General features: G+C 30.1%; 1 protein-coding gene across 1 annotated transcript; it reads right to left on the bottom strand.

Annotated features, from left to right (window-relative positions):
• Positions 1 to 1,011: 1,011 nt before the first annotated feature.
• Positions 1,012 to 25,609, bottom strand: LOC123295567. Its single transcript, XM_044876968.1, has 4 exons — positions 25,213 to 25,609; positions 2,828 to 3,556; positions 2,112 to 2,434; positions 1,012 to 1,256 (listed from the first exon to the last, which is right to left on the bottom strand). Exons 2-4 carry the CDS (start codon positions 3,533 to 3,535, stop codon positions 1,154 to 1,156), a joined length of 1,134 nt encoding a protein of 377 aa, XP_044732903.1. The 5' UTR covers positions 3,536 to 3,556; positions 25,213 to 25,609; the 3' UTR covers positions 1,012 to 1,153.
• Between the last annotated feature and the right edge of the window lie 547 nt (positions 25,610 to 26,156).

The raw sequence follows: 26,156 nt of genomic DNA, 5'->3' as shown, positions 1-26,156 counted from the left end.
TCAATGTATCTTTCTTTAAAATTTGAAAATGTGCGAGAGTAAAGGACAAGATCTGAAATACAAATTAAAATCGATTGATAAACATGAATCATATAAGAAATTGAATAATTTTATCTATCTTTTTCTTGCAAAAAAACTTTTGATCTTTATCGAAGTCGCAAGTTATTGATTTCATACGATGTTTTGAATCCATAACGAATGTCGATTGAGACAATAAAAATGTTTTAGGGCACAGGCCTATTGGAAATCTTTTCTTATATACTTTTAGCGAATTATCGAAACAAAAAATTCAGCATCTTGATTGCTGTTTATAAAAATATGAAAAGCGATATATTGACGACTCAAAAAGTTCTTGAACCAAACAAACTTTTTAAAACGACAGTACGAAAATCTGCGTACTTTCATTTGGCAAATCTGGCTCTTGATAAATACCGTTCATGGGACACAACCTTATTATTGCATTTGAAAAATTTCCAAGCATCCATCAATCTTCTTCCCTAGTGAATATAAAAACATTACATATATGAATTGTGCTCACCTCACATTAAAAAAAATCTTGTCGAGAAAGAAAGATTACTATACAAAAACTAATCAAACTACTGACTGTTTAGAAGTAACAAAAAAACAAAATCTTAAACACATTTTAACAAGTTCACTATTCCAGCCATTATATAAAAATTATTGATCCAACTACAGAAATGAAAGAGAGGGGCAAACTTTCTTTACAGTTAAGCTGCAGCTAGACACGAAGCGGATTCCTCCAATACTATTTGGTATTTACATTTCTTGTGTGCATATCTTATTCCTTTGCATCCATCCATTTTGCATATTATTTCAAAAAAATGCTAACAACAAATATTATATCAAATAATAGATCAAACAAATTTTAAAAGAATACTTTAAATAATTTTGTTTTATTCAATGCAATGCACAAATTTTACATAAATAAATACAAAACTCATTGACAAGGACACAGTATCTAAATTTTAATTATAATATCCATACACAATAATGCCATTCTTCAAAATCATTGTTTAAATTGTTTATACTAAATAATTAATTATCACGTACATTGTTTTAGAATTATTTACAAAAACTTTTATATATTCACAATTAACACACATTATATCAGAATAAAAAATACAACTGTAAATTAGTGCCGTGGGATAGGATCACGTCTCCACCAAGGTATTCCATTCTGATCTGGTAACTCAGATGATCCGCGAGAAACAAATGGTACAGTTGACATTCCTGATCTAAAATTTAAAAAATTGTTATAATAGTTATTAAATATAATAATCTTCATTTATTATGAAAATTGAATTTAGTTTCTAGTAAACGTTTCGATTTTAATAGTTTTAAAAAATACGAGGATCTATAGATCTTATTGCCTATTATTATATTTATTAAGAATTACAACCAAAAACGCATTCTAAAAACATTTTCATGTAAATTGAATACGTAATGTCTGCAATAGCAAGAAATAATTCGATTTGGATCATTAAATACATTTGGGTAGGAAAAATTGGGTTTTTAAATTTGAAAACGCGAAGGATATAGACTAAAGTTTATTGGCATATCAATGTTCGCTTTTATAATTTTATAAGAAATTGAGTGAGTTTCAAAAAATCAATAAAATGAGCTAAAAATTGGGTGCAGTAGTTAAAAATTTAAATTTTTTATCAGAATGATAGACAAACATATATTTAAATTAAAGACATTCTATTTTACGGATAGATTTTTTTTGAATAGGCTGACTCTTTGAATTGCTGATTTTATGGGTTTAAACAAATATTTAGTCAATCACTATGAAATTAATAAAAATATCAATCAGGAAATTTTGGAAAAACAATTTTCTAAATTATAAACTAATAATTCGCAGTTATTTTAACTCGGCGTGATTGTTGACGGATATCTAATACCCGGTGGTTTTTAAAACCCTAATAACTATTAAACAAAGCCCGGCCATAATGGCCACGTAATATTTATATATAAAGTTTAGTTTTTCTGTATAATATAGAAAACTAATATTGACATAATAAGAATAATAGTTGATTCAGTGTACAATAATGTACATGACGGCGGGTTAAATATAATTTAAAAAAAATTACCTAAATGTATCCCTAGCATATCCGCCTCTAGTATCCAAATTAAATTGGTGTTGTGTTGATGCTGGTGGTACTAATGTTATTGGTGAAGGTTGTAACGGCAGATCAGACATTGGAATTGCATTTAAAGCCATACGTAATGCTTTTTTCCGTTGTTCCACATTTCGACGAACACAATATTGAATTGATAATAGTAAAGCACAAACCATTGATATTAAACATCCAATATATACAAGAACTGATAAATCTTTACCACGATTCCTTCGAACTGCACTACCTTCTATACAAAGTGATATTCCCGTTAATATGCCAATAACGAAAATAACCTGTGATTTAAAAAAAAAAATTTTTTATTAAAAAGCTACTATGTTTCAAATTTGCTACAATTCTTAGATCAATTTTTTATTTTATAAATACGTATTTCAACTACAAAATAATAATCAGTATGTGTGAATTAATGATTGTTTCACGAAAGTTTAAAATTTATTATTTTTGTATGCTCTTATTTGTGTTTTTCATTGGTTCGCTGATAATGAATAATGACAGCACATTAGCATCAAAGGCAATAAATTTAATTGATCAGTAAGTATCGTTTGATGTCATCAAACCCGTTTTCACGTCGATAAGACCTTCGAATACTCTTTCGAATAAAAATTCAAGCACTATTAAAGGAAAAATCTACATAGTTCAATAAACATATTCAAAAAAAAAAATATTACCTGTAAAAAGTAATAGCAGAAGTTCTGAAATGCAATACAATGACCTCCACATCCTTCAACAGCACCACGTCCAGTTAAACTACCTGGACTTTGAGCACGTTCTGATGCAGAACCAGATGTTAATACAGGTGCTAACGGTCTACCTATATTACTATTTCGTTGTGAAGATTGCAAATGGTATGGTTGTTGATAAGCTAATCTCCCATGTTCATCTAAATAATTTCTTGTATGAAAAAATTCTTTTTGTCGATTATCGATATCCGAATATCGCATTTGGCATAGTGCTTCATTCTCTGGTGCTCTTTCATTATAATTAAAGAATCGTCGTTCTGGAGAATCTTCTGGATATACTCTTCCAGAAAAAATTTCATTCTCATTTCTATAATATTGTCTATTATCATTTAAATATGGCTTACGTTCTTGTGGTGGATTATGACTATAATATGTATCTAATTCAGGTAATATATTATCAAATTGTGATTGCTCTTCGGGCAATGGTGAATGGTAAATTGGTGAACTAACACCATCTGATGGAATGCCATGATATGTACGACTACTTGATGAACTATTTGTTGTTGATTGACAATCACCAGGTATCCATGGATTACGTAACCTTTGTAAAGCTGCTTGTTGCAATTGTGTTGCTGATTGTGAAATTGTGGTCGCCTGATAGGGGGGTCGCGTACGTGTACTGCCGTGACGTGTCATTGAACATTGCGCTTAAAGGATCTGTAACAAACAATAAATAACGATATAGATATATCAATAATAAATAAATCGAAAAAAAATTTAATCAAAAATTGTTCTTGAAGAAAATAGTTCAAGGTGAAGTTTCCCCTTTTTCTTCCTGCTGCCTTGACAGGACCTAAAAATTATATCTGTTGGAGGAAAATTCCTGAGGTTACAACGTGGATAACATCGAAATATTCCTTTTCGATTTTTAACTATGATTTTGAAGGCATCTTCATGTTTACTGAATAAATTCATTGGTAAAAGATTTAATTCAATCAATTTAAACATGAAAAGGAGGTCAACGCTGCATTAAATCAAGTATTTTTGTTTTTAGATATGTTGTTTGCAATTTAAAGTTAATGTTAAATCCAAGTTTTCGCCCTCGGTAGACGACAAGGTCATATCGAAATAAAAAAATCGCAAATTTTGACCTCTATTCAATTTTTGTCGATCTTGACTTAGAAGGACTGGTTTTTCATTAAAAATAATATAATTTAATCGGAGATACAGCTTTTCAAAGTTTGTCTATTTATTCAAGTTCCTTGATTTTTCGCAAAATTTCATCATGTAAACCGTTAGAGATAGAACAAAAGTTTAAATTTAAACAATATTCCTAATAAAAATATAAACAACTTTTGTTTGAAACATTTTTTCGTAAACATCACTGTTTACCCGTGAATGCGTAAATTAGGACAAAACTTTGATGTCCATTTTCTCCAAAACTATAAAAAAATAGGGAGTTGAAAATTTGAAGGTAGCTTCAACTAATGGTCTTGTGAAACATTCTGGAAAAACAAAAATTTATTTTAAAAAATATTTTCGAAAACTTTCCAAATGAAGCTTGATGTCTATATATAGTGAAAAATAATCTTTTTATGGAATCATTTGCTTTAGCGTTCTAATAAAATATCGACTCTGATGTGATGATACATACCGCAATTATTATTATTATTACATAAATCTGTTTTTAATAAAGATTCAAACAAACGATAAATCTTTTAGAATTATAGTAGTTTACAAATATTCTAGATGTATGTAATTTAATTGTAATTAAGGATCTTATAATTACAATTACAATTTGTAAAGAATTCGTAATAATGTGTAAGTTATGAATTGTACTGGTTGTAATTATTGTTTCATAAATTCTTCATCATATCATTCAAGCTATACACAATTCACGGAGAGAATGACCTCATAATTATATAAAATAAAATAAATTTTTTCATAAAAGATAGATTTAGCTAGCCCTAAAGTTTATTTGGTTTGAGCAAAGGTAGACAACGGAAAGGACCAGGCCGTATAGAATTTCAAACAATTTACAAAAGAGTTCCCTTTGTGAACGAGTTATAATGTTGTCTTTTTACAATAAAGTGCAATCATTATCAAGTAAGTTTTCATTAGACATAATTTATATCAAAAATTCACCATATAAAAAGTAAAATTACAGTTAATTATATTTTTAAATAAGTGTCAATTATATTTTTAAGCCAGTCAATCATAGATTTAAGAAACATGCCCTCAGAGTTAAATTTTAACACCATTTTTGTGCATTATGTTATTATATTTACCCAAAATAATTTTGACGTCAGCGTTGTAGACTTTGTACAGCCAACTGCTGGGATGACAAAGAATATGAAAGATCTTGTAAGTAGAGCAACAGATATATACCTAAGATCTCTGAACATTCTACCCATAGCTACTGCTGTAAATCAAAGTAGGAGCAGTATGGACTTTATCAGCAACAGTTACTCCGGTTATAACAGAAAATATAGCAGTAAGCTAATTCCACAGAGACACAAAACAAGAATACTTCCTAAAATAAATTTAGCTAGTTAAGTGAATGGTTCTACTGAAACACAGGATACTGTTCTTCTAAAGGCCATATAGTTTTTAATGCAAATTTTAAAAGGATATTGATTTAAGTTTATCTCCAGAAAGAAGTGTTAGTAGTGTGATTCCTTTTAGTCTAGAATCTAGAGTTTCAATGACAGTCCAACGAGCAAAATGCTTTTGAATAGTCAGGGGGGGGGGGCACTCACCAGTAGATTTGATCAATGAGAAGAGTTTCATTAGTCTAATGATAATAACAGATTCCGTAACGATGAAATCAAGGAAGAGTCATTGTTACAATAAAGTTGGCTTCTTGTAAATATTTTAAATATTTTACAAACTTCTTGGATGAAAGAACTACAGGTATCTGTAAACAACTGACGCAACTTGATGCTATAACGCGGGATCACCAACGTTGTCGAACAAAAAACCGTGGTTGACCAACGATGGTGGTGTGTTTTTGTACAGGTAGCGCGACTTGTTCTTAATATTTGTCAATATTTTTACTTTCTTTTTTCTTAACACGTGTACAATTAATGTGTTATTGCCTTTTCAATTTATAGGACTAAATTTGCCAGTTTAAACTTCCTGACCTTTTCAAAAACAGAATTATCTAACCGTTTCAGATTTACGAGATTCTCTAAATCGCCCACAACTCTGATATTATCAATAATTAACAGAGTCAAAGAAACGCGTTAAATATTTTTAAATTTATGTAGCATTTAATTTCTCTTGTTAATTTACTAAAGAAATATAACATACAATAAAATAAAATATATAAAATATGAATAACATTAAAAAAAATGATATAATAAATTTTAATAAAAGCAGGATATTAATTAACAAATATGACATTTATGATCTGATATGTGATATTATATATAAATGAAATACACTTTTATTACTATTTTTTTGAATTGTACATAATTCACATTACCACAAAAATTGTCATCATTTATAGAATATAATTAATGTACAGTTGTGTAAGAAGAATTAAAAAGAATATTTTATTGAAATATTAATATTATAGTTTGAACTGTTTCTTTGATCATTAATATAATATATAAACATAATTTCAAATCTTTGAAGAAGAAATGACCTTTTGAAGAAGCAGAGTTCGAATAACACAACCTAACTTATTTATCTATCAGCTTAAATAAAAGCGAACACGCGAGAAATTGCAATAAATAAAGCTCTAAAAGAGTAACTAAAAGTATCTGCCAACTAGGCAAAAATGGTTTAACATAGCTTTTAGAACCATAGAAAACATAAAAATTTGATATATTTCTATAAATTATGACTATTCCCTAAAAAAAATCTAAAAGCAGTCCAATCGTAAAATGGGTTTTCTAAGGAATTCAAATGAATAATATTTTCACCGTCTGTGAAATTAGATATTAACAATCAAAATGTGCATAATAAACAAAATGGAGGAAAAAATTGAAATAAAAATATAATGAATATCTACTTTTCTATATATCTCGAAAACAGTTGGCAGAATCGATACAACTTCAACTATTTCAAAAACGAATGCTTTGATATGTTAACCTAGGGAATTTTTCCATTCTAATCAAAACTGATGTATTCTTAAGCCCTCTTCAGAAGCCAAAATATTGGGAATTTACGACCAGTCCAGTTGTCAGTTTTTTAAAGCAAGCGTTTTAATTTCCAGAGACAATTTCGGCGGAGTAACTCGGATAATAATGTTACCCACTTTAGATTAATCGACGATCCCAGATCCATACATAGGGTCTTCTTTTACTTCTAATGTCTACCAAAAATATTTCTGCTAACCAAGCAGTTCTATTGAAGCAGCAGAGCTTCGTTACCAAACACTTCGTTTAAAGAAATATTCTTAAGGGTCTAACCTTTTAAATATGAAGAAAAAATAAGATTTCTAGGCCAGAATACTGTCTTAAATAAGTTGGGACTATACTATTTCTTTAACTTCCAGATTACTTGAATTCAACATTAATGAAATTTTAATTGAATATTTTAGTGGTACATTAGTTTTTAATCAATCATGATGGTAGACAATCTGGTTTCGACACTTCCAAAATGATTACATAAATTTGTTTTTATACTTAAAAAAAACTGGATTATGATACAAATACGTGACGCCTTGCCTGTTCACACAATGATAAAGAATAAAATGAAACAGATTTATCACAATCAGTGTTAAAAGCACATTTAAAAAAAAACATGTTTTTGATATATACTTTATTTATTTCCAGTGCTGCGCCTAACTTTTTGTAAACAAATGAACAATAATTTATTGTAAAACAAAAAAACTGTTGATTACAAACATGTGTGGACGTTTTTATAGTTTAAATAACACAAATGTTTTAATGTTGTTTTTTTTTAAGTTAGATTATTATTATTATTATTATTACATTATTCGATTTACACTTTTCAATTTCCTCAACTAACAACATATTTATTTTTGGAACACATCAGACACATATACTTATATACACAGATGTAAAATGTTATTAATTTTAATACTTTAATTTAACTCGGTCACATAGAATGGTTATTAACTAAGCCTAAAATTATTTTGGTCGATTACAACTGAAACAACTGGAAAAAAAACAAATTTGAGGAAAGTACCAAACAACCTCTATAAACGTATAATGTTTCCACAAGCTACCATTTTTATAAAATGTATTTTTAGCGAAAAAAAAGTTTTAAGGATCTTAGGAGCTATTCGGAACTATTTAAAAATTATTTTTAAACATGTGTACGATACCTAACTCAAGAGAGAAGTTTCAATGATCGAGGTATTTCCGTTTGAGAGAAGTCTGGCAATACTCACATATGCACACAGCCAATTCTAAAGAACTTAAAAACGTTAAGAGCCGTTGTGAACTCATCGAATTTTTAAATAAACAAGTGAAAACCAACAATTGACTAAAAAGTGTTGAATATCACACAAGACTACTAGTTGAAGCTACCTGCTAATTTTCAACTCCTTATCTTTTATAGTTTTGGAGAAGATGGAACCAAAGTTTTGTCTTAATTTGCATCCCCACGATAGAATGAATTTTAAAATATTATTTGGTTTAAATTTTTCAATACGAAACAATCAAAAGGTCATCATATTTTTGATATTCAATTACCAAAAAAAGTTATTACCATAAATGTATATCTGGATATAAAATGCACCAACAACATTTTAAAACTCAACTTTCTATATAGTTATACACAATTCATATGGATGGATATATGGTTAAATGTAATAACCATACATATTTAATATTTATGCATCATGGTGCATCTTTTAGGTATATTCAATGATGACAAGAACCCATCATATTGTATAAATGGCGCATCATTGGATCGAATATAATGGTTTATGTGTGTAATTTTTATACAAAGTGATTCAGACAACTCTAAAAATACAAGTGAAAACAAAATTTAAAAAACTCTAAAAATACAAGTGAAACTTAGAATGTTCTCAATCAAGTCGGTTCGACCGTTTAGGGGAGACGATGTCACTGAGAAGCACACAAACGCAGAGATAAACACTTTAAACTTATAACACTCCTTCTTTAAAGCAATATCAAAGTGATGATCAAGGGCATCAGATGTGATGAAAAGGATACTTAGAGAGCTATCATTTTTTGGGACAAATTTTTGGGAATATTTTAATTGCAATTGAAATATTTGAGTTGACTTTGTTCTTTTGGATTACCTAATTATTTTTTACCATTTCACTTTTCAAAATGAATTGAACCAGGTTTATTTAACCATTCATTTCCATAGTAATTATTTATATGTAAAAATTACACCTCATGCTTTTTCCAAACTGAATCGATTTTGAAGATCATCGCCAATTTTTTAGTTTTTTCGAAAACGGAACTCTAACCTCGCACATGAAACACAGCTAACACTCTCCGTTAAATTACCTTTCAAATGAAAACAAAAAAATTAAAATCGGTTCACCCGTTTAGGCGCTACGATGCCACAGACAGACAAACACATATAACAATATTTGTTATATGGTTAAAAATATTTGAGTAAGGAGTACTTTGCACTGTGACCAGTTTGTTATATCGTAAATCCTTTGCATCAAAGATGGTCCTGCCTGACCTTCTTCTGGGGCAACAATTCTATTATTGGAGTCTTGAAACATGAAGCGCACAATCAAACTTTTTGATTTTCATGTTTCAGGCCTACTGCACTTTTTAATGTTTGCATACACGGTTCGATCGACACAAAATTTGTAGTTACAGCTCGGCAGTAGCTACACCGAAATCTTCGTAGCATAAACTCTTGGAAATTGGCTCAGCTAGCTTGATAGATTTTAATGTATGCCATTTAGTTTGTTTATTTGCTTAGATATACCTGATATATAGTATTCAACCGTATGACACTGTACAGGTATTTATTATATGATACCTTACCTGGGTATGGGCTGTCGTTGAGCATCTTTTGTTAAATGATCAAATAAAATATTCCAAGAGATAATCACCCACAACACAACCAACAACATCACAATATAGTTCGCATTTGTCCGTCTTCATATTATTACTTGTACGTGTTCCTATCGATGTTAATATCTGTCTGTTTGTCCGTCAATCAAGCAAGTAAACAAGGCATTCACAAATGATGATGATAATGACGAACAAACGAAATAAATATAGGGTGTCCCCATTGAACACACTGAACTTTTTCAATTTAAAAAAGAAAATGAATGTGGTGATACCTAAGTCACGAATCGTAGCCATCGTTTCGTTAATCTGCGAGTATCACAGAAACATCACACAAAATTTTCTACTTAAACAAAATCGTTTAACTTCGATTTATAATTGAGTGACTTCTCTCAATTAAATAAACCGTAAAATGATTATTGAGGTTTCAAAAAAGATTTTGAAGCTAGTAGAGTAATTTTAGACGAAAAAAGTGTAAAATAAGGAATTTTTTTGTACTTTAACCTATTGGGCCAACATTTTTTTCAAATAATTTGGAAAGTGCATCAATCAAAATAAACATCCAACTTGGTGTCGCTAGAAAGTTTTTGGCCAAACTTTCAAAATGAGCCAGAAAAGTTTACTCGGTGGTTCCGGAGTCGCTGATCACGATTCCTTAGTCAAAATTTCGATATAAACTCCCATCGAAACAGCAATGTTCTGTAAATATTCTTCAACCAAACGGATCAAAAAAGTACACTCAGGGGTTTTGGGGCCGCTGACCGCGATTCCATATCAGAATTTCGATAAACTACTTCCCTCTTGCGGTAATTCGCCGCTCTAATCCAAAACAGCAATATTCTGAAAATATGTCAGAAGGAAGTGGGAATATATCGGAATCGTGATCAGCTCAAAAATCACCGAGTATGGTTTTATAGCCTATATTATTGAATATTTACAGAATATTCCCGTTCTGAATCAGCGGGTGCGATTTACCCTAGGAGGGGGTATTATATCGAAATTCTGACTACGATAATTCGAATCGTAATCCATGAATGACCCATTTTGTTAAATATTTATAGAATCTTGCCGTTTTGGATCAGCGGGGGTCGATTTACTTCAGGAAGAGGCTTTACATCGAAATCTCAATGAGCGACTCCTAAAACCCCCGTAAATTATAGATACCCATTTTGTTGAATATTCTCAAAGTTTTATAAGAATTTAAAATAAGAATAATTGCATATTAACAGTATCATAACAGAAAACGCGTACCGGATGGGAGAAGACGACACCCTTTCTTTATAAATGCATACAATATAACTCACAAAACTTCTTGGCTGGAATCAACTAAACCATAATTCAGTTACATGTAAAACTTGAAACAACCCATATGTGGTTTCAAATAGACATCAGACATAATTAACATAAATATATAAATCTACACAAAAACGTAGGATAGATACTTTGTACAAAAAATAATACTGCGTAAAGGGCAATGCATACAAAGACTTGGAGATCAAAAAAGGTAGTTTCATTAAATTTGAAAATACAAATATGAAATGGTAGAAACCTAGAATAAACCTTCTGATTTTATGAGAAATAGTATCTTTAGTTGGCTGTTTTTATACCATGTATATATGAAATAGATAAAGTATATTAAGTTTAGTCCCAAGTTTGTAACGCTTAAAAATAATGATGCTAGGAAAAAAATTTTGTCATATGTGTTCACTAAATCACCTAATTAGTCCATTTCCGATTGTCCGTCCGTCTGTGGACACGATAACTCAAAAACGAAAAAAGATATCGAGAAGAATTATTATAGTTATTGAAACAAATACCACGATACTCGAAATAAAATAAATTTTTATTTCGAGTATCGTGGTATTTATTTCAATAACTATGTCTCAACTCGAAGTCAACAAGAATTCATCCTTATAAAATTATTAGTTTTTGTGGGTCAATTGCCTAATTTAAAGTGTTATTCTTTCTCTTACCGTTTAGAATCTAAATTAGCTATTAAAGAAACCCGAAGAACTAGATCCAATCTGATGTCATAACATGATGTCCCCCATCAAACTCGACAACTTTTGTTTAAGTTACTTTTTGATTGGTTAGGCTACAAAACGAGCCATTGTAGATTAAAATAACCCACATGAGTATGTGTGTGACTCATGCTTAAAATTCTGGATCTTCGTGTATATAGACTTTAAAGTTACCATTCACTGTACATTAACATTTTTGATTATTCTTAGTTATCTTAATAGACATCAGTTACACGCAGTGATATCTTATTGCCTTGTTTAATGTTTAAAAAAAATGTTGTTTGGTAGCATGTAACTGCTGAAGAAATCAAATATTTGAATTTAGAAAGATTATCACCGTCGTCTAAAACACCACACCCTTCAGGCTTTGATTCAATAAAAAGAATTACATACAATATTAAAATACTCTGTACCAGAATAAGTCTGATAAGTCTAAAAAATAAGTGATATTGAAAGCATAATTTTATATTTAAAGGATGTATGAGCATGACAACAATGTTTGATTTAAAGGCTCAAAATTTGTTTGTAGGTAGTCTTTTACTCAAAGAATATGTGGTTAAAATTTCTGCATAGGTATCCGTGCAAATTTTTAAGAAAAAAGTCATTAAAAATCGATATAAAATACATTGGCTCTTATGGAGGAATCTCAAAAAACGACATATTTTGGAAGTTTTTGATAATTTTCATTTGGAATGAATGAAAACAAATTTAAAAACTTTTTAATAGAAAGTAAACATATTAGCAATGAATTAGAAAAGAAAAAAACTAAGTGTCACCGTCCATATAAGGGATGTAAGAGCAGGGTAGATTAAGGGTTGAAATTATTTTCAACTTTGATGATGAATTTTGTTAAAACTTCATGAATGTAGACGAAAAATAAGAATAATATTTTTCGATATGTGTCTTGGTTTTCGAAATATCGAAAGCTAAATAATTAAACAAAATTTTCAATTTTCGATATTTTGAAAATTAAGCCAGATATCGAAAAATTTTATTCTTACTTTTCGTCTTATATCGTCAAGTAATAATATAAATTTATCATCAAAATTGAAAATATCTATTTTTAAATTTGTGCCCCCACTACCACGCTCATACATCCAAACACAAATAACTAAATTTTACAGCTGTTTGCGCAGCAGCTTAATTTTATTCGAAACAAGATAGAAATAATGACCAGCTTCCTCCAATTCGAAATTATATATTTTGGGTATATTAACGTCACAAGCGACTCATTAAGCCCCATAAAATGGGCAGTATCTGTTCATCAAGTAAATTTTTTGATTATTTTAACATAATTTTAATTTGATTTACAGATGCAATTTCATCCACACGAAATAAAAAACAGAAAAGAATTTTGTCTATTTTTTCTTGTCCACCATTATTTTACTAACAAGTATTTAAAATTAACAAAGGCACTCAAAAATGAGTTCTACAAAACAATGAACCAAGCAGGAACATACTATTCTCTAAATATTGAATTTTTGAAAATTTTTTTATTTTCACAAAGTCAATTGCACACTAGGGAATAACAGTTTTATTGCAACCAGGATATAAGAAATTTTATTACCAACGATACAAAAACTATTAAAAACTAAATTCTTTTGTATACTCATTCAAAATTCTCAATAGTGCACTAACACTATAGACCTTAATTTAAGAAGAGTAATAAATAAATATTTATCTAAAAATGTTTTTGACAGATAGAAGTAATTCTGTAGCTATTGATAACATTCATTGTTATACATGCTCACCCTCAATAAAATAATGTTTCTTTCCACAATTCCTTATTTCTAGTTGTACGTACAAAGTGGTCTAGCTCTAGAACATTAGCCTGATTTCTTTCTCTTGACATAAGTCGTGATGGATATTTCTTTTGCACTTATCCCTACTAGTCACAGAAGGGACACTAAGGACAGGCAGATGTACTTTATAACATCGGCTTCACAATTTCCCGGAATGAGCTTGTGCTCAGATACTCATACCAGATTTACATTCATTTGTTCCGCCAATTAGTTGAAGGACTTTCGGCAGTACAGTGCTTTCTTTGAGGTTAAGTAGACTGAGTTGAAAGATTTTAGCCTTGCTAGACTATCGGTGAAGATAGTAATGCCTGCACATGAAAATGTTCAGTCTTATACATTCACATACCTCGTAAATAGCCATCACTTTGTTTTTTTTTAGAGAAAATCTCATAGCCTTCCTACCCTTCCAACTTAGATCCGTCGGTATAAAGTACCACGCCCTTTGGCTTAACCAAGTTCGCATTCCAATCCTGTTTTATTTTACTTATAAACAACAAAATGAAATGAACCCCGGTTATATATCGAGACTCTACTGTAAATCAAATATTACGATTTCTAAAATATTAGTGGAAAGAGTAAGTACAAAGCAGTAGCGTAGATTTTCTAAAGAAGCCAAAACAGGACTACGTTGAATAGATGATAAGAATTTTAAATTCTCCTTTCCATTTTTTTTAATACACTACAATTTTAAGGACCATTTTGTACTACATGAATAATGTGAAAAGAGATTACTACTACATTTGGGGATAATTTTGTTGGGATATATGAATTCCTTCTATATCAGTGCATTCCAAGCATAATTTTTACACCCTAACACAATGTGAACTTAGAAATGATCAGCTTCTAAACAGCCATATGTTACATTTCTTGTTACAACATGATAATATTTTTCTATACTATTGGAATTGCAATTGAGGAGGGATCTAAATAAAATTGATGTGTATACAAATGCTTAAGGTTAATACGAATTCATTAATTTAACAAAAATATTATCGTAAAATTGACAGAATAGTCATTATTTCCTTATACATTATACACTTGGTAATGGACTATTGTTATTTTTATACACATTTAATCAAAGATAAAGTATATTATAAAGGAAATGACGGAAATTGCATAATTGCAAGAATACCGTTTTGTCAAGATATTTTAAGTTTAAATAATAAGGCTGGAAATACACATGATATTTAGTCTCACTGAAAAACACAACAAATGAAGTATTAAATACAGTACGGACGTTAGTTAACTGGAAAAAAAATTAAAATAATGACAACCTCATCCCGCAGTTGCCCGTTTCATATTAAAATAAAGTAAGAATATTTTCAAACAATTTCTTAATGATTGAAACAAATACAGCTAAATACTTGTATTTACAAGAGAATGGGATTGAATTTAAAATATATATAATTCATTGATACAAAATCACTGAAGTTAAATAAACCAAATAATTACTTCTATAAAAGAGATTGATTTTAGTCTAAATTCATGCATTTTATTGATAGAAAATAAAATTGTACTTAGTTGGAATTTATAATCGTGTAAATAAAGCGAATATAAAAATTAAAATAACATATCTTTTTATGTTTGATTTAAATATAGAATTAGGTTAATACGAAAACATATCTATCATGTCTAGTTCATATGTGATTGAGTCAACCACACGAAGATTGTTGTTACTAATAGACAGAGAACTTGAAATAAACTAATTGATCATTTTTTTAATATATAGGATATTTTTGTACTTTTATTACAATCATTGATAGATTCTAAGAAAATATCAGGATATTAAACTCCACAAAAAAAATCTGAAATGTAAGAAAATACGAGCTCTTAGGTATACAGTCATCCTTTATTTAACGTCGATACCTATTTAAAAGGGTCACGCATTAAACTTAGGGGATAACGAAGCCACTTGGTTGAAATTTTAGTAGTCTTCGACTGTTTTTAAAGACCTATCCAAGGGGGCAACACAAAATGGTGAGAATTTTTTGTCATATCGAAGAGAATATCGACATCGTTTTCGTTTAAAAAAAGGAAACATCGGTGTGTATTTGGGATAACACCGATGTCTCTCTTGAGATACAACTCAATTCGCTAACGGTATAAGGCAAATATAAAATTTTGAGTATATCATAATTGTATGATTTTGAATGAAAAATGATAATCGAATTTAGACATGATACATACGTATATTGAGCTAAACAGTAGAGAATCATTTACTTCCTAGAATGAAACATATATCACAAAAATCTATAAAAGTAATTCCATAAGTATCAAGGGATTTATTTAGATAGACAGTATACTCTTTGATATGCATTGGAATGACGGTCTCAAGGGTATAATGACCAACCACTACTTCAGTAGTATGCGATGATAGTACGTGCTTTTGTATTTTTATTAAATAGGAGAGAGAGCGAGCCGATCAAAAATTAAGTTATCAAAACACCGCCCCAAGCTTAAAAGACAAAATATAGGGAACATAAAAAATATTTAAATAAGATTTCGATAGAGACACCCCTTATATTTGAAATTTTATGTGTAATATTCTCCTTACTTTAAATATAGTAATATTGGTATATATATATGTTACAGATAGATTTCCAAATCAGTTGTTTTACAAAACAGTTAAGGCGTTACATTTAACAAAAACAACTACCCAAGTTTGGACGTAATACAAAATGGCTTTCTCTCTTCTCCGGACAGAAAGTGTTAACTTTACACACACCACATGAGATCTAAGACATATTTTACTTTTACTCTCTAGATGAGAAATATATTATTCTGCAGACTCAATAAGCGTCTGGCGTAAGGCGGCCATGATGAAATGAAAAAGAATTAATAATTACTCAACAAACATACTAAACTCTAAACCAGGCATGGGCGAGTTATTTTAAGTCGAAGTCACTATTGTTATAACTTTATTGTGTGTCTCTTTATCCAAGTCCGCATTGCTCATAGAGGAGGAAGCAAGACGGGTATACGATTCTTCTACCTATCTCAGTTTCTCTAATAGTAATGAGATAGAAAAAAAAATTGTTTTCTCTCTATCTTACTCGTATTTTTGGTTATCACTGGTGAGGTTATAATTGTCTCACTCGTATGTTAGTTACAGAAGTCTGAGGGACTTCACGTTTGCACGTTTGCCCATGGCTGCTCTAAACAGTTTATAAAAATAAAAAACAGTATTTTTTTAGGTTACAAAACCCAAACACAAAGATGATAAAAAAGACAAATAAATTATAAATAAAAATAAAACTCATTGTTTGACTCATTGCGGCTTTTTTAAGTACCAGCTTTGACTTTCCAAAAGCTCTGAAAACGTTTTATTAAAATTGTCCTGAAACTTATACAACTAAAGGTTATGTAAAGCAGCTGATTTGACAATCCATCTGCGACATATACACAATGTAATAGAGAGGGAACTTACGGTTACATATTTTATATTGTGAATCATGAGTGACGTCTACCAAAATTGTTAAATTATTCTGTCAAACATGATAATTGTAAGAATTATCATATAGAGGGGTTGATTTTTTTTAATTATAATTTTTTTAGTAAATATTATAAGAACGGATAAAGATCTTAATTATTTTTAGGTTTGTGATGATAATGACACATTCGAACGTAAATTATAAATATGTATATAAAAACAAACACAAAAGCTTAGGTAAATAATAGGACCAAACTATCAAAATGAGTGAAATTTTTACAGAAAATAGAAATGTTCTCATTTTTATATGTTTTGGTATAATTTTGATCTTTAAGTATCTGTTACTTTTAATTTACATCAAATTCTAAAGTTATCTAAAACTTGCTGGTCACTCAATTTCTAGAAAACCTAGAAAGATACGAACCTTTGGAATAGTTTTCCCATTAAGAGTCCATCCTCATGGTCACAAAGTGTGTATCTCAAAAAGGCTAATCTCGTTTTTTGGCCGATTGGGGGACTGAACTATCATTAAGTAGAGGCTACGGCGATATGAAAAAAATTAGTATTAGATTAAAAGTCGAATGATTTTTTTTATACGATATCGAATAGAAAATTGTTATTATTGTGTTAAAAATGAAGATTTAGAAAGGTTTTAGAAAATAGCTTATAAGAAACGATCTCAACAATTACCAAATACAATTTTTTAGTAAATTTATTGTTAACTGAAAATTCAACAACATTGAAATAGTTTTTTGGCTATGGTATTTTGAATAAAAATTTTTTGACTGCTCCAAAATGAGGCAGTCATTCAGAAGTTTAATAAGTAGCTAGTAACCAAGCAAATGAATTAATACAATATACGGAAGGTTCCTTTTCTTAGTTCAATTAACTCACACTTATTTCATATACAAAGTCGATTATTGTTACTAAGAAAAAGAAATGAACTACCTATAATCGAGCCAGAAGTAATTTAAGAAAAAATAACAACATTAAAATGCAATTTAAAACTTAAGTGAGTTCTCTCAACAACTTATGAAGAATTCTTATTTCTTAGTATTGTAAGAAAAATGATTGTGTTTAACATATCGGGTATCTCATAAGTTGTTACTTTGAACATTTTTTTAAAATTTTAATGTTCCAATGCAGAAAAAAATACCTTTTATATTTTTTACATGCAAATACAAATATAATTTTTTTTCATTTTTAAAGGAAGGTAAAATTAATTGAGACATCAATCCCAGGAAGAATTCTGGCGGAGAAGATGTGGGCTTTTTGCGTGGCGTTTTGCCTTGACAGAATTCTATAGCTCCACCTGCTAAAAATAGCATCTCGGAGGCGTCTCGCCTTCGGTTGACAGGTTGTTACCTTGGAGGACACTGAGGATCCCTTGGTCTAGATGCTAGAGCTCCATTTAATCTTCAGCTTAGAAATCCTTTTTTTTTTTGAATTTTTTAAATTTCGAAAACTAAACTAAAGAACGATTAACAAATGATTTTATGCGTAGACTTTTTAGCCCATAATGGCGGGGAAATTTCAATGCCGAGCTATATTTGGGCAGCATCGAATATTTCTAGACACAGAAAAATATCTGGGTAGTTAATAATTATACTATATAAGTATTGAATGTCAATTTAAACTTTAAACACCGGGTATACATTAAAGTAATGGTATAATAATAATGTCTTAATTATCTTTAAGATGTATAACACTTATTGATATACCCTTTCTTCATCTCTACATCTACATATTCTGCTTTCGGTTGCCATACTTTTCTACTCGTGATAGCTTCTATTCATTACTTAAACTATGAATTCTATAGCGAAAATTCAAATTTTATAATAAGGTTGTGGTCACATGTGCGTTTAATTTAATGTGCATGTTGTAGGAATACATGTTGTTATTTTTATAAAAACTTTTAACAAAAAAAGAACCGACTTCAAAAGAAAAACTATTCCAAAATAAATTAATATGTACTAAAAATAAATGCGTATTTTTCTGAATAACAAACAATAATCAAAATATTTTTAAGACTTTTGCTAAAGTGAAATAAAAATTATTATTGTACTTAGTCAGCCAAGTTAATGTCGCAAACTGTTCTGTCACAGTTGTTTCCTTGGCTAACACCGACTCCAAAAAAAGAAAAAATTGTAACTACATTCTATTACCGTAATAATTTGATTGACTTTTAAGTAGCCTAATATTTTTTATTTCATTATACTTAGGAGAACTCTAAAAAATATTTTGATTATTATTTGTTATTCAGAAGAATACGCTGCAATTATTTGTTTACTTATAAGTGCATATTAATTTTTTTTGGAATAGTTTTGTTTTTGAAGTCAGTTCTTGTTTGGTTAAAAGTTTTTTTTATTTTTTGTTTTTAGTAAAGCTGAAATACACTAATGAATTTGTCACTAAAAAAGAATACTCGAAATCGGTTGACGTGATATTCAGTTATTCGTCCATTTTTCGCGCACATACTTAATGCAAATTTAAGACTCATATGGTTTTCTCATGGATGCCATTTCCAGAACTGGACCAAATTGAAATGGGGCCACACGGGAAGCACCAGCTTTACAATAGAAATGTTCATCAAAATCGGTTTACTCAGTCGAAAGTTCTGGGGTAACTAGTATAAAAAAACAAAAATTCAGACGAATTGAGAACCTTCTTTTTTGTTTGAAGTCGATTAAAAATTTACATTTCAATAAGATGAAATGATAGTATTAGTATTGAAAATTCTGCTCTTTAGTACATTCATCATTGTACACCCTGTATAGAACATTTAAAGTATTTCTTTAAAATAAAATTTTGCAAATATTTTAATATTATTTTTCTAAAATATCACAACTTATAAAAATTAGTACACGCTTGAATAATCCAAACAAATGAAGTGTGTAATATCAAAGTTAAACATGTATTATAAAATTTAGGGTATTCATTTCATCGACCATATCGAATCTAATTTCATGTGCTTAATAATATTTTTATAACAATAACGTCTTATATGAACACACATCACATCCGTATACGAATTGAAAGTCTATATACAGCTGTTGATCGATTGAAGATTATCAAAATCTTTACCAAGCGCCACTCTAAACTATAAAATCAAAAAACCAGAGGCAGCAATAAGTTGACGAAATTACTGGCGCGACAATCTAGCAAGATTACCACAGCGATAATAGTCCTGCCTATCACAACACACAAAATATAGTAAAACCATGCATTTCCGGTGCATTACGTGGGATACAGTTTTCTGGTAGACGCGACATGCAGGAATTCTGAGATTTAGACGTGTAATTAATGAAGATGAAAGTTAGAACCCCATCGCGATACTAACGTACGTTTTTCATAGCAACTTCTAATGAGACGATATGAAAAAATGTATAAAATTGACCGTCAACTTGTCTCCAAAGGTTACGTAATAAGAGCTTTCATTCATTTTGAACAATACATGATCATACTTTGGCGATTCAGACTCTGAAGTCAATTTTAGAGAATTGTACCCACAAGGCAGTCCATATAAAAGAGTGGGGAAGTTGGTAGTTTATCTAAAAAACAAGTGAAAACAAACAGTTAACTGAGTTAATTGTTGAAATACCATGCATAAATAGTGTTGATTACTCTATCACACTGCACATACATATACAATTTATATATTTTTTGGCAAGGAACATTTTTCACATGTAAACTTTTGTTCTATCTCTAACGGTTTACAAGATGAAGACCCAACTGACCTATGTTGCTCATTTACGAACTCTACCTCACTTTTTACGCCCTGAGTACGCTGTAAAATTTCAGCTTGATATCTTTATTCGTTTTTGAGTTATCGTGCCCACAGATGGACGGACGGACAACCGGAAATGGACTAATTAGATGATTCATGAACACCTATACCAAAATTTTGTTCGTAGCATCAATATTCTTAAGCGTTACAAACTTGGGACTAAACTTGCATATAACATATATGCATGGTATAAAAATTATAAATGTTTTGCAAGTGTGGGTAAAATAAACGCGAACTAAATCCATTTGGGTAATCTAATGTAACCTGTATATTAATTATTATTGTAACGTATATTCTGTGCCATTAAAAACGCAAATTAAAATTGTAAGTGTTATTAACATAACATCACATGTGGTGGCTACATGGAAGAATGTGATTTACTGTTGCACATATATTGACACTGACTATATACAGGCAATCCCATAATCGGCGATTATGGGTTGAAAATTTTCCAGCAGTTTCTCGATCCAATTTTTTACGAGATACGGATTATTCCTTATTGGTTTTACATTAAAATTATTGATTAACATCCGATCATAAGTTTAACTGAAAATCGGACATCTTGCGTATAATATAGAGGTAAAAATTTTACAAAATAATGATGTCAAATAACAAATAACAAATAAAAAAAATACAAATAACTTTTACAAAATTTATAATTATTTTTTAATTTCAATCTTGATAGATATACATGAATTATATTAAATTGTTTTATTGTTATTTTAAATTTTAAATTAATTTTGTGGTTTTTAATTTAAACATACATACATACAATACCACCAGCATTTATTTATAAATTATATTGAAATAGACGTACAAGTACATTGAACTTATTTTGTAAGTCTATTATAAGTAGGTTTCCATCATATATGCATTATTATTACTCTACAAGTTAAAATGTATAGTAATTATTATTATTCACTATATAACAACAAAAGTAAAACAAATATAATGTATAAAACATCATTATTACTTCCACTATTATAGTCTAGTTATGGAATTTTAGAAACTAATTTAGTTAATTTTCAGTTTACAACTATACTCCCACCCAGCGTTACCAACTCTACCAACTTTTAGGTAGATCTACCAAATTTGAATGTCTTTAGAATAGAAAGTTGGTAGATTACTAACTTTGGAAGTCCCACCAAAAGCTGAGGAAAGTTAGTTTGAGATGCTAGTTATCACAGTGTGACACTCTTATGACCCGAACACACGATTTAATGTCTCAAGCCAGCACAGTAAACCAATTCTGAGAATTACATTAGCCAGCTTTTCCTCAACCAATACTCCAAACACAACTTGGAACAGCAAGTGGGATAAAGAATAGAAGTTGTCGTTTCTTCCTCCTCCACATCTAAGACCACCTTCAACAAAAGACGTTTCGCATTAGCTGCCCCAGTATTTATCATGGAAGCAGCATTCTATTCAACTTTATTCCAACCATATCTGTTAGTAGGAAAACAAATACATTGAATTTTGGGCAGCTCTTGCAAAAGAATCGAAGCGCTGAAAGGTCAAAATATTCAGCGTGTTTGCTTTCTCAACTATTGCTGGACCTAGTCGGTGTCCAACAATAGCTGAAATACATGTATTTTCCTTCTCGATTTAACAATTAGCTCCTATATCGTAAAAAGTTTCAATTCAATTCAATTTTATTCATTCTTTTTAAACAATATAAACATTGTTCAGAACATGTCATAAAAGGGGATACCTATGGCTGACTTCGTTAGGAACTATCTCGATATTAACCATGAGCAAGCCTAATAGAAAACCATTGGTATCACTCAATAATGTGATTCTGTTAAGGATTTGGAAAAAAAGTGGTACTTAGATGGAGTACATCAAAATTTAAACTGCAAATTACAGTCATACTGAAATATTTTTTCACTTGAATAAATATGTGATAATATTATAAAAAAATAAATACAAAAGAAAAATTCATTTTTTTATACACCAGGGTGCTAAGTGATACTCTTATTTCTTATAAACTTAGGTCTATTGTTATATAAATTTGACTCATAAGACTTAAAATGCCAACCAAGTATTTACCAAACCTATAGTCCTTTCATTAGGATTTGGGTAAGGTTAGGTTAGAGTGACTTTCCTGGGGTGGGACACACTTAAAACATAGGGTCCGTTGTGATATCGAAAAAAGATTGGCCCATCCCCGGCCTCTAATCCATAAACCATTTGGTTTAGGAACAGCAAGAGTTGACGCCAACGGACTTCAGGTTCATGTCAGCAAGATCGTCAAAGAAAGGCTTACTCAAGTGAGTCCACCTCCTCGGGGCAAAAGCTGGACAGTGACGGAGAATATGAGACATCGTTTCTTCCTCCTCGTACCTGTGACAGCTCCACAAGTAGTCATAATACACTGTCAGGCCCAGGCATGCCTGCCACCTAGCAAGTGTCCTGTAGCAGCCGCAACAATTTTACTAATAGAGGCACTTTGAAGTTTTGTAAGATCTTCCGAACGCCTACGATTGTACTAAGACTATATCTGTCGAGTAGTACTACAAGTACGTTCCTCCTTCCATCTAAGATTAGCCTTTTTTAAGGTATCCTCTTGGAGGAACAACTTGCATTCATTAGGATTTAAAATATACAGTTCTTGAATTTCAATTGTTTAGGAATCCTATGAAAACTTCAGACTATCTCTTTACATCAGAGTTTCACAAAATGTGCCAGTTAATTTCCTTTTTTCATGACAAAATTTGTACATGGTGTGCACTCTTTGTAGTAGAGACAATTCCGAGACCTTTTTCCATGCGAAGCATTTACATGTTGTCTATGAGTGTTTGCTCAACAGCGCTTGGACAAATGCACCATCCACTCTTCCAAGTTTTCAATTATTTTGGAATAAAAATGGTATTCCACCTCCATTTTTATGTTCTAAAACCGAATATGAGTAAAATAGAAATGAAAGCTTTTGTCAAGTTTAAGCAACGCAGGGCTGAGTGCATCAACATCTTGTGATTTTACACACATTTGGTTAGTAAAACTGTATACACATAGCTAGTTAAATAATAATATATAATTTGAATGTTTAGATTAGAATAGAGTTAAAAAAAACTTGTTTATTATATATCAAAGTATAATTTTAGTGTTTGTATACTTAAAATCTCTCAATAAATCATTTACAAATTATTATAAAAACAGGTTGAGTTGAGGGAATTTTGTTATATTTTTAAATAGCCAGCTGCCAATACATTTTTTATTTTAAAACAAGAAGGTGGTTTTTTAATACATTCTGACTTGTTAGTAAACCTACCTACCTTATACCTATATATGTTTTATGGTCGTTATGTTGGGAAGCCGACGGACAGCCAGACTCAGGTACAAGATACATTCATACAACTATTTAAATATTTACTTAGTACGTGATATGAGAATAAAAATAATACTAAAACTGTCATGAATGTTAATTGAAGAAAAAAATGATGATATTTGAAAAATAATTAAGTATTTCACGTTTTTCAAATTCGTAATGTGTGATTCACAATTTGATCCACTTAATCAATGTGATGGGCAGAGTTCCGCCCACTTTTAACCATATGCAAATCAGCATCGCTATTCTCTGAACGTATTATGATAATTTACGATGAAGTTACAAAGCACCCAATTAGTTTCAAATCTTTTAGATTATTAATTTAGAACGTATTTCCATGATAAGGTAGCATTTGTATAACTTTGCTAAATTAGCTTTGAGGAGCATATGTCTGCAACTAATTCATACTTCATGATGATTGTATTGCAATCAGTGAGCTGACTAATTCAACTGGAGAGTCAGTCATCCAGACATAAGACATTGAACCAGAGAATTATGCTAGCTGTAATATACAAACATGATCCTATCTTCTAGATAATAGCTCCACCCGACAACGAAATATGTTGTTTATCTCCTTAGAGTCCATTAGGATATATCCAAGCATGGAAATCCCCGAATACACATTTAAAAGATCTATCATATTATCATTACGATTCCATATGTAAATCAGTGATTGAAAAACACATTTATCACTAAACCTTTCCAAATTCGTAATGTTATGAAAAGAATTCATTTTCAATGAGAAAAAAATAAACATTCGAACTTCATAATAACTTTGACGACATCCCCCTATAGAGAGTGTCTCAGTTATCTTCAAACAACATTACTTAAGTATAACTATGCTAAGTAAAAGTACATATAGAGAAAAATAAACCGTAACGAATTAACGAAATAAAAAAACTTTACGGAACCCTAAAAATAACTTATTACAAATATACAACATACATAGAAATAACTAATATATTCAATAAACGTAAATTCAATGACCTCACAAAACAAGAGAAGTTTTCAGAAATTCTTACCATTTAAGAAAAATGATGTCATATAATAAGAAAAAACAGGAATGCAAATGTTCACTTTTATTTTTTTTTAGACAAATAAATAAACACACTTTAAAAATATTTCATGTATTCTAAATATTTTTTTATCAAAATTAAGATATAAATGGGGCATGCACTTAAAAAACCTACACAACACACACTTGATCTAATTTTTTTGTGCAACCTGTATGCGATTAATAATAAAAAAAACTTTTATAAAAATTCTTTAGTTTTTTTTTGTTTAAAACTTTTTTGTTCACTTTAATTTATTTGATGGTTGTTTTTTATGAATAAAGAAAAAAAAGTTTTAAGAAATGTAAATAAATATTTCACGTGTGATGAAGAGAGACTTTACTCAATCGTTCTGCTTGTTACTAAAGCAACAGTCAACTGATTACTGATGACTGTTGTGTTGTTGTTGAGTAGTGTGGGGTGTTACGGCTGCTGTTGTACTCTCCAATTCATGGTCAACATCGAACACCAACCAAACACCATGGCATGGTATGGCATTGCATGGCATACAGTCAAACGCCACTGTGTGTGTATCTCTTGTGTATTATGTTAAATGGTTTTATTTTCTGACTATAACTGTGTACTGTACAATATATATTATGGTTGTTTGCCATAGTAAGAGAGGTGCAGTCATTCACATTAATACCATGGATATATACAATGGATCACTATGAAGAAGACTCTAGTTGCCACTAGAGCAGGCATGGACGAGTTATTTTAAGTCGAAGTCACCATTGTTATAACTTTATTGTGTGCCATAAACTTTATTGTGTGTCTCTTTATCCAAGTCCGCATTGCTCATAGAGCAGGAAGCGAGACGGGTTTACGACTCTTCTACCTATCTCAGTTTCTCTTTGTCTCTCTGTCTTACTAAAAATGTTGTCTCTTTGTCTTACTCGTATTTTTGGCTGTCA

The sequence above is a fragment of the Chrysoperla carnea genome, chromosome 3, assembly GCF_905475395.1.
Source record: "Chrysoperla carnea chromosome 3, inChrCarn1.1, whole genome shotgun sequence".
Lineage (NCBI taxonomy): Eukaryota > Metazoa > Arthropoda > Insecta > Neuroptera > Chrysopidae > Chrysoperla > Chrysoperla carnea.
Note: the sequence above shows the minus strand (reverse complement) of the source record. Positions and strands in the feature narration are given on the sequence as shown.

Bases quoted from the DNA above. Each gene is read 5' to 3' on its own strand.
- LOC123295567 (XM_044876968.1), bottom strand. From the start codon at position 3,535: ATGACACGTCACGGCAGTACACGTACGCGACCCCCCTATCAGGCGACC. The intron at 2,435-2,827 runs GTAATATTTTTT...TTTAAATCACAG, and splicing joins TCTGCTATTACTTTTTACAG to GTTATTTTCGTTATTGGCAT. The intron at 1,257-2,111 runs GTAATTTTTTTT...TTTAAATTTTAG, and splicing joins TATGCTAGGGATACATTTAG to ATCAGGAATGTCAACTGTAC.